Source organism: Bombus vosnesenskii, unplaced genomic scaffold (genome assembly GCF_011952255.1).
Source record: "Bombus vosnesenskii isolate JDL3184/JDL3185 unplaced genomic scaffold, Bvos_JDL3184-5_v1.1 scf7180000013262, whole genome shotgun sequence".
In the NCBI taxonomy this organism is placed as follows: Eukaryota; Metazoa; Arthropoda; class Insecta; order Hymenoptera; family Apidae; genus Bombus; species Bombus vosnesenskii.
The window spans coordinates 288,765-303,081 of NW_022882922.1; the positions used below are offsets into that span (position 1 = coordinate 288,765).

At 28.3% G+C, this 14,317-nt stretch overlaps 4 protein-coding genes across 5 annotated transcripts; 2 read left to right on the forward strand and 2 right to left on the reverse strand.

The window, feature by feature from the left end:
• Positions 1–2,689, reverse strand: LOC117243046 (UMP-CMP kinase). Of its 2 annotated transcripts, XM_033510216.1 has the most exons (3): positions 2,546–2,689; positions 572–922; positions 109–464 (listed from the first exon to the last, which is right to left on the reverse strand). In XM_033510216.1, exons 2-3 carry the CDS (start codon positions 890–892, stop codon positions 183–185), a joined length of 603 nt encoding a protein of 200 aa, XP_033366107.1. In that variant the 5' UTR covers positions 893–922; positions 2,546–2,689; the 3' UTR covers positions 109–182. The 2 variants fall into 2 exon arrangements, with proteins under 2 accessions (XP_033366100.1, XP_033366107.1); XM_033510209.1 differs by lacking the exon at positions 2,546–2,689 and having other exon boundaries at positions 1–464; positions 572–1,087.
• A 39-nt stretch (positions 2,690–2,728) lies between these two features.
• LOC117243025 (4-hydroxybenzoate polyprenyltransferase, mitochondrial) lies at positions 2,729–5,363 on the forward strand. Its single transcript, XM_033510171.1, has 7 exons — positions 2,729–2,833; positions 2,898–3,350; positions 3,447–3,613; positions 3,673–3,820; positions 4,102–4,295; positions 4,399–4,587; positions 4,669–5,363. The coding sequence occupies exons 2-7, from the start codon at positions 3,002–3,004 to the stop codon at positions 4,858–4,860; spliced, it is 1,239 nt and encodes a 412-aa protein (XP_033366062.1). The 5' UTR covers positions 2,729–2,833; positions 2,898–3,001; the 3' UTR covers positions 4,861–5,363.
• On the reverse strand, positions 5,077–7,030 carry LOC117243038 (protein Abitram). The gene is made up of 3 exons (XM_033510197.1): positions 6,950–7,030; positions 6,427–6,538; positions 5,077–6,347 (listed from the first exon to the last, which is right to left on the reverse strand). Exon 3 carries the CDS (start codon positions 6,184–6,186, stop codon positions 5,344–5,346), a length of 843 nt encoding a protein of 280 aa, XP_033366088.1. The 5' UTR covers positions 6,187–6,347; positions 6,427–6,538; positions 6,950–7,030; the 3' UTR covers positions 5,077–5,343.
• Positions 7,031–7,434: 404 nt separating this feature from the next.
• Positions 7,435–13,908, forward strand: LOC117242989. The gene is made up of 7 exons (XM_033510084.1): positions 7,435–7,916; positions 8,300–8,388; positions 8,464–8,609; positions 8,700–10,554; positions 10,633–10,839; positions 10,928–10,989; positions 11,076–13,908. The coding sequence occupies exons 1-7, from the start codon at positions 7,795–7,797 to the stop codon at positions 11,265–11,267; spliced, it is 2,673 nt and encodes an 890-aa protein (XP_033365975.1). The 5' UTR covers positions 7,435–7,794; the 3' UTR covers positions 11,268–13,908.
• The last annotated feature ends 409 nt before the right edge of the window (positions 13,909–14,317 follow it).

The window sequence follows — 14,317 nt, forward strand, 5'->3', positions numbered from 1 at the left end:
TAAATATTCCCGACATGTAATTAAAGACAGTATAAATATAATATATTGCACTAGTATGAATTAAATTTTCTTACAATACATATACATATATATGTACATTTTTTTTTCTTTTATGAAATAACATTAAATGCAAATGGATTATAACTTGATCTCACTGAGATCAATTAACATTTCCTACTAATTCATAACCATCCAATTTTAGATAAAACCTCTTTAGCATCTTCGAATACTTTATCTGGTGATTGCATACTATTAACTTTGTATACAAAGTTTTGCTTCTCATAATACTCAATTATAGGTAATGTATTTGTAATGTAAGTTTCGTGTCTTTTGACTAAAACTTCCTCATTGTCATCAGACCTGCCACTTCCTGCTGCACCACGATTTAAACATCTCTGGGTACATACTTCTTTACTACATTCACAGAACAATACCCCTTTTATTACACATTTTTCTGACATTGCCTAAATTAAATAAAAGGTATTATAAAAAGAAGGTAAGCATTACACAATTTCGTCCTCGTATAGAATCTTTCATTATTTAAACAAGATATTTATTGTTATCTTTGTACCTCATTCCAACCATCAACATTGTCCTGGTTTCTTGGAAAACCATCAATCAGGAACCTTTTATGCGGACTATTGCTGGTCTGCATGGCATTATCTAGAAGACTGCAAGTAATTGCGACTGGCACAATTTTTCCATCTTTAATATAATTTTCGATAAGTTCTCCGTACTTTGAATTCGGCTTCATACGTTCCTCTCTTAACAGATCTCCAGCTGACAAATGGACATAACCATATTTTTTAGTGATGTACCTGCACAATGTTCCCTTACCCGCACCAGGACCACCCAAAATAAATAAAACTTCGAATTTCTGTTTTGCAGACATTTTAAAAAGCCGCAGTCCTCCTGAAAGTACCTTGAACATAAAATAACACCAGTAATCGTAATCAGTTACACGTTACACGTAGTAAGTACCTATACTCATCTATCGTCCTATGAATATTAACATGGAGATATTATGGGGATTTTTCAAGAACAAGGTTTTTGGTATACAGTTTAACGACTTTTCCCAATTTTGACTATTTCACAACAGTTTTTTTTTAGGAAGCTTTATTTTACTATTACAAGAAGAACTCAATCGGGGAAGATCGAAAAAATAGTATAGTTATTGTCATTTTTTTTTTAAATGCATGAGATTAAAAATCTTTTTTATTTCGTTAAAATAAATAAAAATATAACATTTCTTCAGTTTATACCACGGTCCTGTAAGCAGGTCTCAACACCTGCTAGGGAAAACCACCCGAAAATTGAGTCGAGAAAAATCATTGATATGTATACTATATACTAGAATATATGTATATCAATTTAATTATCCTATCATCCTACTAACATAGGATGTAGATGATATAAGATAAATAAATTTGAATCACGATTATATAAACAGGTCTCGACACCCATATACTGAAGCCTAGGGGAAATTGTTCGAAAATTGAGCCGTGGCTGGTTGTAAGAAATCAACATAGAAGGTTTTCGTTCTGCGCATGCGTGACATGTTATAAATGTCTCAGATAGAGACAGAGATACTCCACCCATCTCTGTCTATCTCGCAAAAACACAGACTTTGTTGACTTTTTATGTTGATTTTTCATGCCTAAACATGGCCCAATTTTCTAGGTTTTCCCTGGTGAGTGCGAGACCTGTTTATACAATCGTTATTTTGATGAATTAATTGTGACATAGAAATACAGGGACCTAGTACAAATTTGATTGGCTAGTGTGGGGTGTGATGTCACTTCCGGAGAGCGGGATATTGTAAGTACTTGAGTATATGAGCCATAGTAGCTCTATCTGGTAGTACCGCTGAGGTGCTAACTTTGTCCTGACCAATTTTCGGATTCACTTCTACTCATGAACATATCCATGCTTTCGGTCACAAACGTCACAAATGTTACGCCTCTCTCCTGCTGAAGTCGCTTCACCCCCCTCAGTTATTATTCGGTCACTATATTTCTACGTCTATGAGATTAACGTGTTTATGAAATTAACGTTTACAGGGTAGATATGTTAGGATTTTAAGATAGTTAGATTAGGCTAGGTTATATTTTACAAAAGAAAGAGAAATTCAGGGGGAGAGGCAGGATCTCCCCTCCACCCACATATTCGCTAAAGATTTATCTATCTATCTATCATAATCCTATCATTTACAACTAACATCAGAAACATTTGTGAAATATTAATTGATTAATGTATATATATAATTGATAATATTATTATCGTTTATATTAATATATAGTGTAGTGTTATATATGTATAAAAAATACTATTTTTTTAAATTTATTTATGATCATATGTTATGACATACATGTATGGTGACGTATGCGTATATAAATCTCAATATTTTTATGAAATACGTTTTAAAGAAATAGAATTATAGGCATCTTTATCTCTTTGTTATTTCTATATAACGCAATATTTAAGTATATTTTTATTTAGTGTATTTCTATATTATCTAATTATTATTTATTTAATTTATACTTACTTAAATTAAGAAAATATTATGTACAATTAAACAGGATCTTCTTGAATATGCCAGCAGATTCGAATCAGAATAATTGAAATGTTACTTTACCATGTATTTATTATATTGACAGTACAATATCATCTTAAGTATCGGCGCATCGAAATATACTACGCGATTGCGTATTGTGCGCATGCGAAGTATGTGTTACGCAAGATTACATCCATGTAGTACAGCTATAAAGTATGACGATTCAATTTTATAGCACGTTTTATTGCATTTCTTATGTAATGTAAAAAGTACCACAAGGTTTGTTATCAAGATGACTTAAAAGATATACTTAGTAACATTACTAAGCAAAATGTACGATTAGTATTTGCAGTAATTTATATTTAACCACAACATGACGTGAATTAAAGGAAATTGAGGTTATGTCAGATTCCTAAACATTATTTACAACTAATAAAACACGAAACTATGATAATGATGCAATTGTATCAACAATTATTTGGACGTGGGAAATGTTTAAAATTTTACCTGCAATTTAATCAAAGAAAATGTGTTGTAAACTATTTGTACTCTTGCAATACGGTTCATACCATATCTTGCATGTATGATAAACATAATTATGAAAATGGTAAAACACCAACGCAAGAGAAATTAAAGTCAATTAAGATCTTATCGAATACGGGTGATGAAACAATAGAATTTGCTAAAGCAGCAAATGTTCGGTCAAAACAAAAACTCACATTTGCAAAATTAGTAAATAATTCTCCACCTAAAATAAAACCATACCTGAAACTCATAAGATTGGATAGACCAATAGGTAAGAAAGAAGTTAGTTAAAAATTATTATTATTACAATCATAATATAAAATGAATGTAACTTATACAAATAATGATCAGTAACTTATAAATGTAGGATCTTGGTTATTATTTTGGCCATGTGGTTGGAGTATAGCCATGGCAGCAGCACCAGGTGCCTTACCAGACCTTCAACTTTTATCTCTTTTTGGGATGGGTGCATTCATCATGCGTGGAGCAGGGTGCATCATAAATGATATGTGGGATCAAGATATTGATGGGATGGTAATATTGTCTTGACAAATATTTTAAGATAAGATATTATGAGGACATTTTAATGCTAGGTAGCCAGAACAAAAGATAGACCCTTGGTTACTAGAGAAATTTCACCCCTACAATCATTGATTTTCCTTGGAAGCCAATTAACTTTGGGATTGCTTATATTGTTGCAACTAAATCTTTATAGTATTATATTGGGTGCAAGCTCACTAGGTACTACTTTTAAACAGTTTATATAAAACAGTATTTCTTAATTTTATCAATTAATTAATGCCAAATCATTTTCAATTTTCAAAGCATTATCTTTATTATAACTTATTACATATATATAAAAATAAAGAAGCAACTGGAGATCATCTTATTAGTAATAGAGGATATAAAAAAGATTGTGTTTCATGATTAGAGTTTACTAGTCTTTCTCAGAAAATTATTAATTAAAATTTAGAAATACTGTTAAAGTAAATATCTTTAAATCACTAAACTTTTTGTTACAGTCTTAGTAATAGTATATCCAGTTATGAAAAGAGTAACATATTGGCCACAATTGATCCTTGGTATGACCTTTAACTGGGGTGCTCTTTTGGGTTGGTCTGCAGTGCATGGTTCGTGTAATTGGTCTGTATGCTTGCCACTTTATACTGCTGGAATTTGTTGGACACTTTTGTATGATACTATATATGCACATCAGGTAAATTTCAACTTTCTGATATATTTGATTTAATATGTTACATAATTTACTGATATAATTTACTTTAATGTGCTTTCATATATTCTCTACTTTTTAATTATAGGATAAAGTGGATGATGTTATAGTAGGCATAAAATCAACAGCTTTAAAGTTCGGAAATAAGACTAAACTTTATTTATCTGGATTCAGCACAATCATGATAACAGGGTTACTTGCATCAGGTATATTAACTGCACAGACTTGGCCATATTACACTGCAGTAGGATTAGTTGGTACACATCTTGTTAATCAGGTATGCATTATATAATTTTGAAACAAGTGTATAAGGAAAAGTTATAATCTAAAGAAATATTCAATGTACATATCTTTTTAGATTTATAGTTTGAATATCAACAATCCTGCAGACTGTGCCAAAAAATTCATCTCTAATCACAGGATAGGAATGATTCTCTTTGCAGGAATTATTTTAGGGAATCTCATAAAAGATACTAAATGTAACAAAGATGACAATATCGTACAAAAATCAGAAAACGAATTTACTTTTATCAAAGAAAAGCAAGAGTAGTTGCATCGCTATTATAAATGATTATTAAATATACGAACTGAGATACTACAGAGGCAAATTATATGTAATAGACAGAAAGCACGAGGTAAATAACTGGCTGGTTCCAGTAAATTAAGGAATTACATAGTTTTAATTATATGTTAGGTGCCATAAAATAATTATTGATTACAATGTTTACCAAGGTGTCTTTAGTATCATTGACAATTCAACTCGGAGTAATTTAAATAAAAATAATTTTTATTTAATACTATTCCAAATTTATGAACTGAAAGGTACACCAAAGATTACAGCAGTGTAGATAGAAAACAGTTACTGGAACTACTGTTCTGAAATATTGATTATAATAGACAAAAATATAAGTAAATATTTGTATGTATATACATGTTGAAGGTTTAAATGAAATGGTATAATATTATTTAACCAAATGAAATCAATTAGAAATAAGATTACATAATGTAATTTGGTTTTCACTATAGTAAGTAATTAAATTTCCTTATTTATTATTTTTAGGTCATTTTTTAATAAAGTATTTGATGTGCATATTTCTGATATTTCCAAGTGATTTGTAGTGCTTCGTCGCTCTAGCATCTTCAAGTCATATTGTTCTTGAGTTAATAAGGATTTTTTCATTTTGTCTAAAAGTTTTATATTTGGCAGTACTATAGCTAAGTAGCCTGCTCTATGTGGAGGTTCCAACAAGAGCTTAGGATTTTGTATTAGTGCTTCATTTACTTCTACCAATTTGCCAATTATACAACATTTTATAACATACGTTTTTTCGTTTGAACAAGTAATTATGCAAATATTAGAATTCATTTGTAAAGGTTGAGCACCATGTTTACTTTTACCAGAAACTTTATTCTGAACTCTATCTAATTTATTGCTAACTTTGAAGTCTACTTTTATTATATGTTTATCATCTTGAAGAATTGCGTGACTCGGAGCAAGAGTAAGCATGCAAATTCGGTTACTATGCATTAAAATACAAATGTCATCTGCAGGTCTTTGTACATCTAATTTATAATAAGCAGTAAAATATCGATCTGTAATTGTAGGAAATGATCCATGATATTTTACTCCTTCCAACATGTCTGTAACATCATTGTCAGGAGGAAATGGAAATAAACTATCATCATCATCATCATCATCTTTATTTGATAGCAAAATACTTTCATCTTCATTATCTATTAAATCCACCATTTTTTGACATTCAGAATGTTTATCTGTGTCACTTTCATCCTCTAAAACACTGAATGAATCATTTTCTATATCATTAAATTTAGTTCTTTTTTCTACTGGTTCATTGTTATCTGAGTTAATATTCATTATTAAAATAATAAATTTTTAATAGTGTGAAGATTTATTTAAAGCTCGTTTAACAAAGTTAAGGTAGATATTGTACATTAAATGTACATTTTAGATTATATAGTTAATCCAATTTGTTGTTTTTAAAAAATATTGCTGCTTAACTTCTTCCAATTTTTTCGCTAGAAACAAAATATTATATTATAAGATTAACGAAACTTAAGGAATTTTGATCATTCAGAAGTAACATTTAAAACTTACGTCTTTATGTTATGCACAAAATCGGTTGTTTCTTAATATAATTACACTTATTACCACAGATAAACACCACAATAAACAATCATGAAAAAAGTTAGGTTACATCCACATTAAACTAAAACATATGTAATGCATGTCAATCATTTCTCACTTTACTAGTTTTATTTGGGACTATATATCACAAACGATAATTATTAAATGAATTTGTAGTACTGTCTAATATAACGTGTATGATATTTAAGTTCAATTATTAATGAACATAAGAAGTTGCAAAATAATTAAATAATTTATTGTAGTAACTGAATTTTATTAGTTACATTAATTACATTCAATCATTTAATATTAATTTACAAAATATAAAATATAAAATATGCAAAAACATGTAAAAACATTTACGATGTTATATAGACATATCTAATATCTTTTCTGTATTTATATTTACAAGATGTACTAATAAATTTTGATCCTAACAAACTCTAAAGTCGAATTGACTTCGATCGGAGAAATTCGAATATCTTATACTCACTATTTTATATAACCAGGGAGGAAGTACATATATAACAAACTTGGTTTCAGTTTAAAAGATAAGATACTACACATGGGAGAAAGAAATTGAACGTTAAAAATATTTTCTACTAGATTATTAACACTTTTATTGTTTTTTTTATTATTATCTAATCTTCTTTTTGCTAATATCATAAACGAACGAATACTAATATATAATTAAACTTCTTAAAGCACGATCTCTACATAGACTAGGATAAAATTTTTAAAACCATGTATCAAAGAATTCTGAGAGAAAAATAAAAGACTACTTAACTATATGTATAATTAGTGCAAAAAAATTGTTACCCTCTATCAGTAATTAAATTTACAATCTGTTTTTTAAAGGCATGTTCTGAAGTAAAAACTAAAGGTTACTACTCATTATTCCCTAGATTTGCTAAGACTCTATTGGGCAAATGAAACTTGGAATAAACAGATTGTGAAAGAGATATTAAACCACAATAAAGTGATATCTATAAAAGGAAAGTCAAAGGAAGTTGAAAGAAAACGCAATAAAACGAACCTTCTATGAATTTATTTTGTACCGTGGTCTGCGTTGATCCTTCTTGAAAACAAATTGAAAATCCCGAATAAAAGTTCCTATTGTCGTATCTGTGGTTATGTTTGTCAAGGGTTCGATTCATTTTAATATATATACTTTTAAACTGTAAACGGTGCCGAATACCGAGGAATTTTGTAAATGACTTGGCAAAACGTGACACTATTTTTATATATCTACCACGTCATCGAGCTGAACGGGAAAAGGCACTTTAACGGTAAAATATGTGTTCATCGAAACTTTTAATATCGTAATCTGAGCAAAACATGTCAGAAAGGAAAGTGGATACAGAAATTGTGCGGCAGCAGTATACAAACGATACGAGCCTTATTGATGAAACTGAAATCATTGATGTGTCTGTTTTTGATTTTGATGATAGTGATGGCTGGTAAGTAGTTCTAAGATAATTTGTAATTATGTCGAATGTTTACAATAGTTGAATTGTTTTAGCTACTGTTTAAGTTTCAAATAATTGTCATTTTCTTATAAGATTATCATACTTTGTTATTATCATACATTAAAAATCTTAATTTTTTTAAAATTAATTAAAAAATTCGCTGATGTTTTATAGAAATACTCTTTAAGCTTATATTTTTTTTATTGCTAGTACTAAAAATATAACAGCTTTTAAGAATTTAAGAAGCATATATTTCATAATGTATGCAAGAATATGTATTTTAGTTTAATGAATCATTTGGTAGATTCTATATTTGTCTATGTAAGCTTCTGTTGAAGCAATAGCTAATGATTATGAATTATATCTCTTGTTAGGTTGTACATACCATCAGAATATAAAATGGAATCCACTGTCCATGATTTGTACACCTGGTTAAAAACTGAACCAGAGTTAAATTTTTCAGGTATTGAAAATGTCAATCATTATTTTTTTACAATATATTTATTTTATATGTTTAATTTATATATATTTTATTCAGCTAATAAAAAATCTATTGATACAAGAACATTTACAAGATCAAAAAAGCGGTCTAGTAGAACTACTTTTGAATCTATTTTGGAATCTTTATCTTCACCTGTGTCAAATACATGGAAAACTTCGAATTTTTCAAATATAGAAGAAGATGTAAGTTTATTTATATTTATATATTATACATATAGTATATATGCTCAAAGTGTAAGTTTAAATTTAAGTATATTTCTTTTTCGTATGTAGTTAAACAAATATTCAGACATATCTACTACAAACAAAGAAGAAGCTGTGCCTCCTATGTTAAAAATGGCACCTAATACAAATATTAATTTTCTCCCTGATGAGCCTGTAACATCAGGTCAAGAAAGCATGGAAGTATTCTTAAATATGTCTCAATCAAAGGGAATTGACTCATTTATTAATTTAATGGAACCTGGCCTTAGTGATCCACTGATGAACGTTTCACAACCTTCTATTTTTTATTCATCTATCACTTCATTACCTAGAGATGATTCATTACATAATACAGAATGTAACAGAGATGAGGAATCTTTAAATATAACTCAGTTGTGCAGTCAAGAAATTTACAAGTGTGAAGATATTAAAGATTCAAATGTCAATGAAACTTTCTTAAAAAGTAATGAAGCAGACAATAACAAAAGCTACTGCCTGAGCACAACGAATAAATCTGATGACATTGAAAGAGAATTAAATGAAACTTATAATGCTGATGAAGCTTCTGCAATGGTTGTGTTATCAAGTTCAGATAAAGATAGATTTAGTATAACTAAGTTGTCTTCCACATATGTAAATAAAGATGATACTAATACACAAATATTACAATCAGAAAATAGTGAGAGAAAAGAATTATGCAATTTAAACACTACATATCCTTCGGTTTTTCAAAAAGCAGAAAATTCGCATATTTTAGATACTACATATTGTACAGCAGATACTGAAAAAGCAATTAATGGTATAATTTCAACTGGTAAAAATGATATGCAATGTGATAAAGATCAAGTATATGATTTGCAAAAAGGTATAGTTCATGATGTATTGAAAGATAATGAACCTTCCATACCTTCTACAGATTCTTCTTTTACACTTCACGATGATGCTTTCAACCCTATATTCAAGTTGCCTATTCCTCTTTGCAACCAGTCAACTCCCAAAAGTATAGACATGTTAAATTTCACGTATAGAACGATTACCAAGTCTAAGCCTTTAGAATCATCTCGAGTATACAACACAGCTTTAAATTCAAATTTTAAAGCGCCGACATTGAGAAAAGAATTATTATCGGAAATACACAAAAGTGAAGATCATAGACTGGATTTTACCTTCAATCATGTAATTAAAGAACACCAAATTGGGAAAACTAAGAAGGAAATCAATGAGGCTCTAAGCCAGAATGTCAAGAATGATATTCCTATAGAAAATAGATACAATACATATAAAAAGGAATCACCAATTAACAAAATTAAACTTCATGCCGAAATAGCAGACGAGGCAGGAGCTTGTATTAAAAATTCGCCAGAAAAGAAATATTATACATTCACAAAAAAGAGTAGTAATCATGGTGGCAAAACTGACATGGAAAATGCAGAATCATTTGATAATGCGGACGCTACATTCGTAAAACCAATTTCAAAATTACAGAAGCGGAAGCAACATGTACCGCGGATGTTTTCAAAATTGCCACAGTTTCTTCAAAAGTCTAATCCGAATCTTGTATCAAATTCGTTGAAAACTGTTAACATAACAGGTACAAATGTGTCTAATTATGGATACATGAAAGGTTCGCAACCAAACATTGTAAGAGATGTTGAAAAAACTCTAGCAAACAAATTGTATTCTCTCGGAAAAATGAGAAGTGGTTCTGAACAACGCCTTTTAGAATTGAACACAGGTGTTGGGGAACTTCAAGTATTAGGTGCTGCAGGATCTACAGAAAGTATTGAAAGTACACATAGTGCTCATAGTGCACCTGATTTAGATGATAGACTTAGTACATGTTCGGATAGTAGCCACAATTCATATACAACACAGCCAATGAATATTGAACAACTGCATCAGATAGTACGGATGCAAGAAGAAAGTTAGTAATATTTATATCATGATATTAAAAATATATTATGTTATATAAAACATAATGTTTATATTCCCTATATTTTAGGTTTGAAACAAGATGCAACATCTGGATTAAATAGGCGAGTTTTAGAAAGTGCTTGGGTTGATGTAAAAAAAGATTTGTCTTCTCCTATACTAAAGAATGGTATTGATAATTGTGACAGTGATTCGCCATTAAGTATTGACTTCAATGTTAAAACAAGCTCTCCAATATTAAGTCCTACAAGATCTAGTCAGTCAATAAATACTGATGGTAAGTTACAATAGTGTATTTAACAATATTCGTATAATTTTGATTGTTTCGACTATATAAAAAGTACTTACTAATGTGTCTTTTTAAGATCTATCTACAGAAACTGTATTGAAACAACAGAATGAAGTAGACATGGTAAAAAAAGTTGAAGTGAGTTTTTTGTTTGTTTTATGTATATAAACTTTGTTTACGAATAATTTTTAAGATTACTTGTTAAATGTTACACTATCATACAGGCTTTTAATAAACCAGTTATGAAAGTTGAAAATAAAACGAGACTGCGACAACCAACAAATTGGAACACAGGCAATAGACCTTCAAATCTTATGAGCGCTATTCCTAGACCACCATCACGCATACCAGCACCTAGATTTGTCAGGCCAACCGCAAAGAATATTCAAGGAGATATAAAACGAGGATATATGTAAAATTATAAGGGGTATCCATAATCAAAGTATGCGTTTTTAAATAATATTCGTAATTTAATCTGTATTCATACTGCAACTTGTATAAAAGATGTTTTAAGTTATGACCTTGGAGGGAAGATGATAAAATTCAGTATTATTAGATTTTCAAGAATAATAAAAAATAGAACAAATTGAATTTATATCATACTCCTAACCTTTTTGAGACTGTTTATGTTTATAAAGAAAACAACAAATTTAAAAATGAAATATCTTTATGACAATTTGGTGTACAAATATTTTTATCAAATGATCTGTTGAAAGACTATTTAGAATATAATGTTTCATGTTAACCTTCTTTTATCTAAATTGCTTTTTTAAAAATATTGAGATATTTAAAACCAAAAATTACCCCTCCAAATTTTTAGCTTTTCAGTAATTATTTATAGAGTCCTTATATTTTAATCTGAATGATTTTCATATATTGCGAAAATGCAAAAATATAATGAATATGAATTGCTATATTTGCAGCATGAGATAATCCCTGTTACATGTGTAGATATATAAAAATCATTTTTTATAAAAATGTTGTTAAATATAAAATGGAATTGTATGTCAACAAGAGAGTATATGCACGATGTGTGTATTCCACTTACAGGGTTAATAATATACCAGTAACATGCTGTGTGTAGCTATAAGAGAAATTTTTGGATCTGACATTTTTATAAACTTTATTGTCAGGAAAATCACATGAAACAGTGAGAATGGACTGATATGAAAAGTATTTAAACCTAAGAAAGTATTTAGAAATAAGTTTATTTTATACTATTACAAAAAAATCACATTCCACGTAAAAAAAAATTGAAGAGAATAAAAATTTACAACAAAAATATTCAAGTGATAAAAATAATAATTTCCATAAAGCGGTATATACAAAATATGAATTTTGTATTACATGTAGTTATAGATAGGCCTGAAAGAACATCAAATCGAAATTTTTTAATGCAATTTTTTTCTACAGAACAGTATTAGAAGTTTAGGGTTTAATCATTATTACATAAATTTTTATAACGACATGTAAAGTGTATAAAATCATCTAAAAAGAATGTAGTACCATTTTCAATATATATGGCCTATGATGTGTACTAAAGTAAATAATTAGATTGAATACACAGCAATTTATGGTATATTATCGATTCTATGCGATATATTTGTATATTTTTAATACCCTTGAGCATAATTTCTTGCTGATCTGCAATATTTATATTTTTAACTCTGATTTTTATAATAACTTCTATATTCTGGAAATGAATGCTTTTAAATACATGAGAATTAGTGGAATGCTCTTCTGATTTTATAAACTTTTACATCTTAAATTATAGTTACCAAAAGTTAATTAAAAAATTGTTCGTATATTATAGAAGAGGTCAATGTCAATTTAATTACTAGAAATTGCAAATCTTTAATAATTCTATTTATATATTAAAGTGAAACCAAAAAATATGCTTAGTACGCTGAAAATTGAAAATTTTAATCATTCGTATTAAAAATGTATATAAAATATTTAAAACTCTTGAAATGTTTTGTAATACATTCTACAATAGCCTTCCATAAAGTTATAAAAAATATAATTCATTTGAAATTAGAAAATGTAATTAAAAATGGAAAACTAAAATATCTGTGAAATACCGCATTTATCTTTTAGGACAAATAGAGTAAGCTCCTCCTAGAATAAATTAATTACTGTTTCTAATCAAAAAGTATTATTTGTTAAAAAATAATATTCTGTGTTACTTTAATAAATATCTCTGAATGACGTCACTTCTTTCCTATGCTATGGAGCTTACTAAACAATGTGTACAATAAATCATCATTTATTGTATACCTTGTGCATTTCATTTCCGTCCTGAAACATCATTTTTTATATTAAACCAAGAAATTGAAGATTATAACATATCACAGCGTACAGATGCTTAAGAAAAATGCATAGTCAGTTAATATACAATTATACTATATATTATATTATATATATATATATTAAATTCAAGTTCCATTACTATTTTAATTGCTGATAAAATAATATGCTATGGTAAATACATCAAATATCAAAACTCTATATAAATAAATCAGTAAACAAGTAATAATTATAATTAGGATATCCGTGAAAAGTTTTTTAATGATATAAATTTTAAAGCTTTCACAATGGACTTTATAGAACAGTTTTTGGTATTTTCAAAAGACTCATTTGTAAAGAAGGCTTTGCAATATTATAGACTCTTCAAGTATGTTTTATGTACATGGAAAAACATTTATATGAAATGATATATTTTGCTTCTTTAAATCAAGTTTGCAAGCGATTTGTCTTAGTTAGTATTCTGATACTTGACGCTCTGTTCAACATTCCTCTTCTGTAATTCTTTGCTTGAAGCAATAACAGCAAGAGGAGCAATAAAGTGCTCATTCATTAATGTGGTTTTAAGGTTATTATCAGTTTTATACGCATGGTTACAACTTCGATATTGAATTCATTTGACATTGAATTTTAATGCTACATATTTTATGATAAATCGTTGCGCTTGTTGTGTTATGTTTGAATTTGTAATGATATAAGCTTGGATTTATAGTTATTTTATAACATATACAATATAGAGTATATTTGATCATATTTTAAAATGTTCTTCGAATACCAATAATTCTATGCAATTAATTTGGCACCCCTCTATAGTAGTAAATTAAGGTGTAAGAAGTAAAAAGTAAAATTGGAAGGTCTAGTTTTACAAGATTCTAGTTTGGATATATTTTTAAATAGAAAAGAAAAAAATATTGATGAAAATAAAACAATATTGAAAATAGTAATATATTTAATATGACAGTGGAAAACACAAGAATAAGATTCTTGAATAGTATTTCTGTATATCATTTCTTCTTCTGATTAAACAAATATTCAATTAAAATTTGAGAACTTGTATTCATGTTGTAAATAATAAACATAAAAGTGATAGTCACATTATATCCTTTATTTATATCTCTGAATGTTAGACCTTAAGTGCCTTCATTGTATTTCAATACAAAAA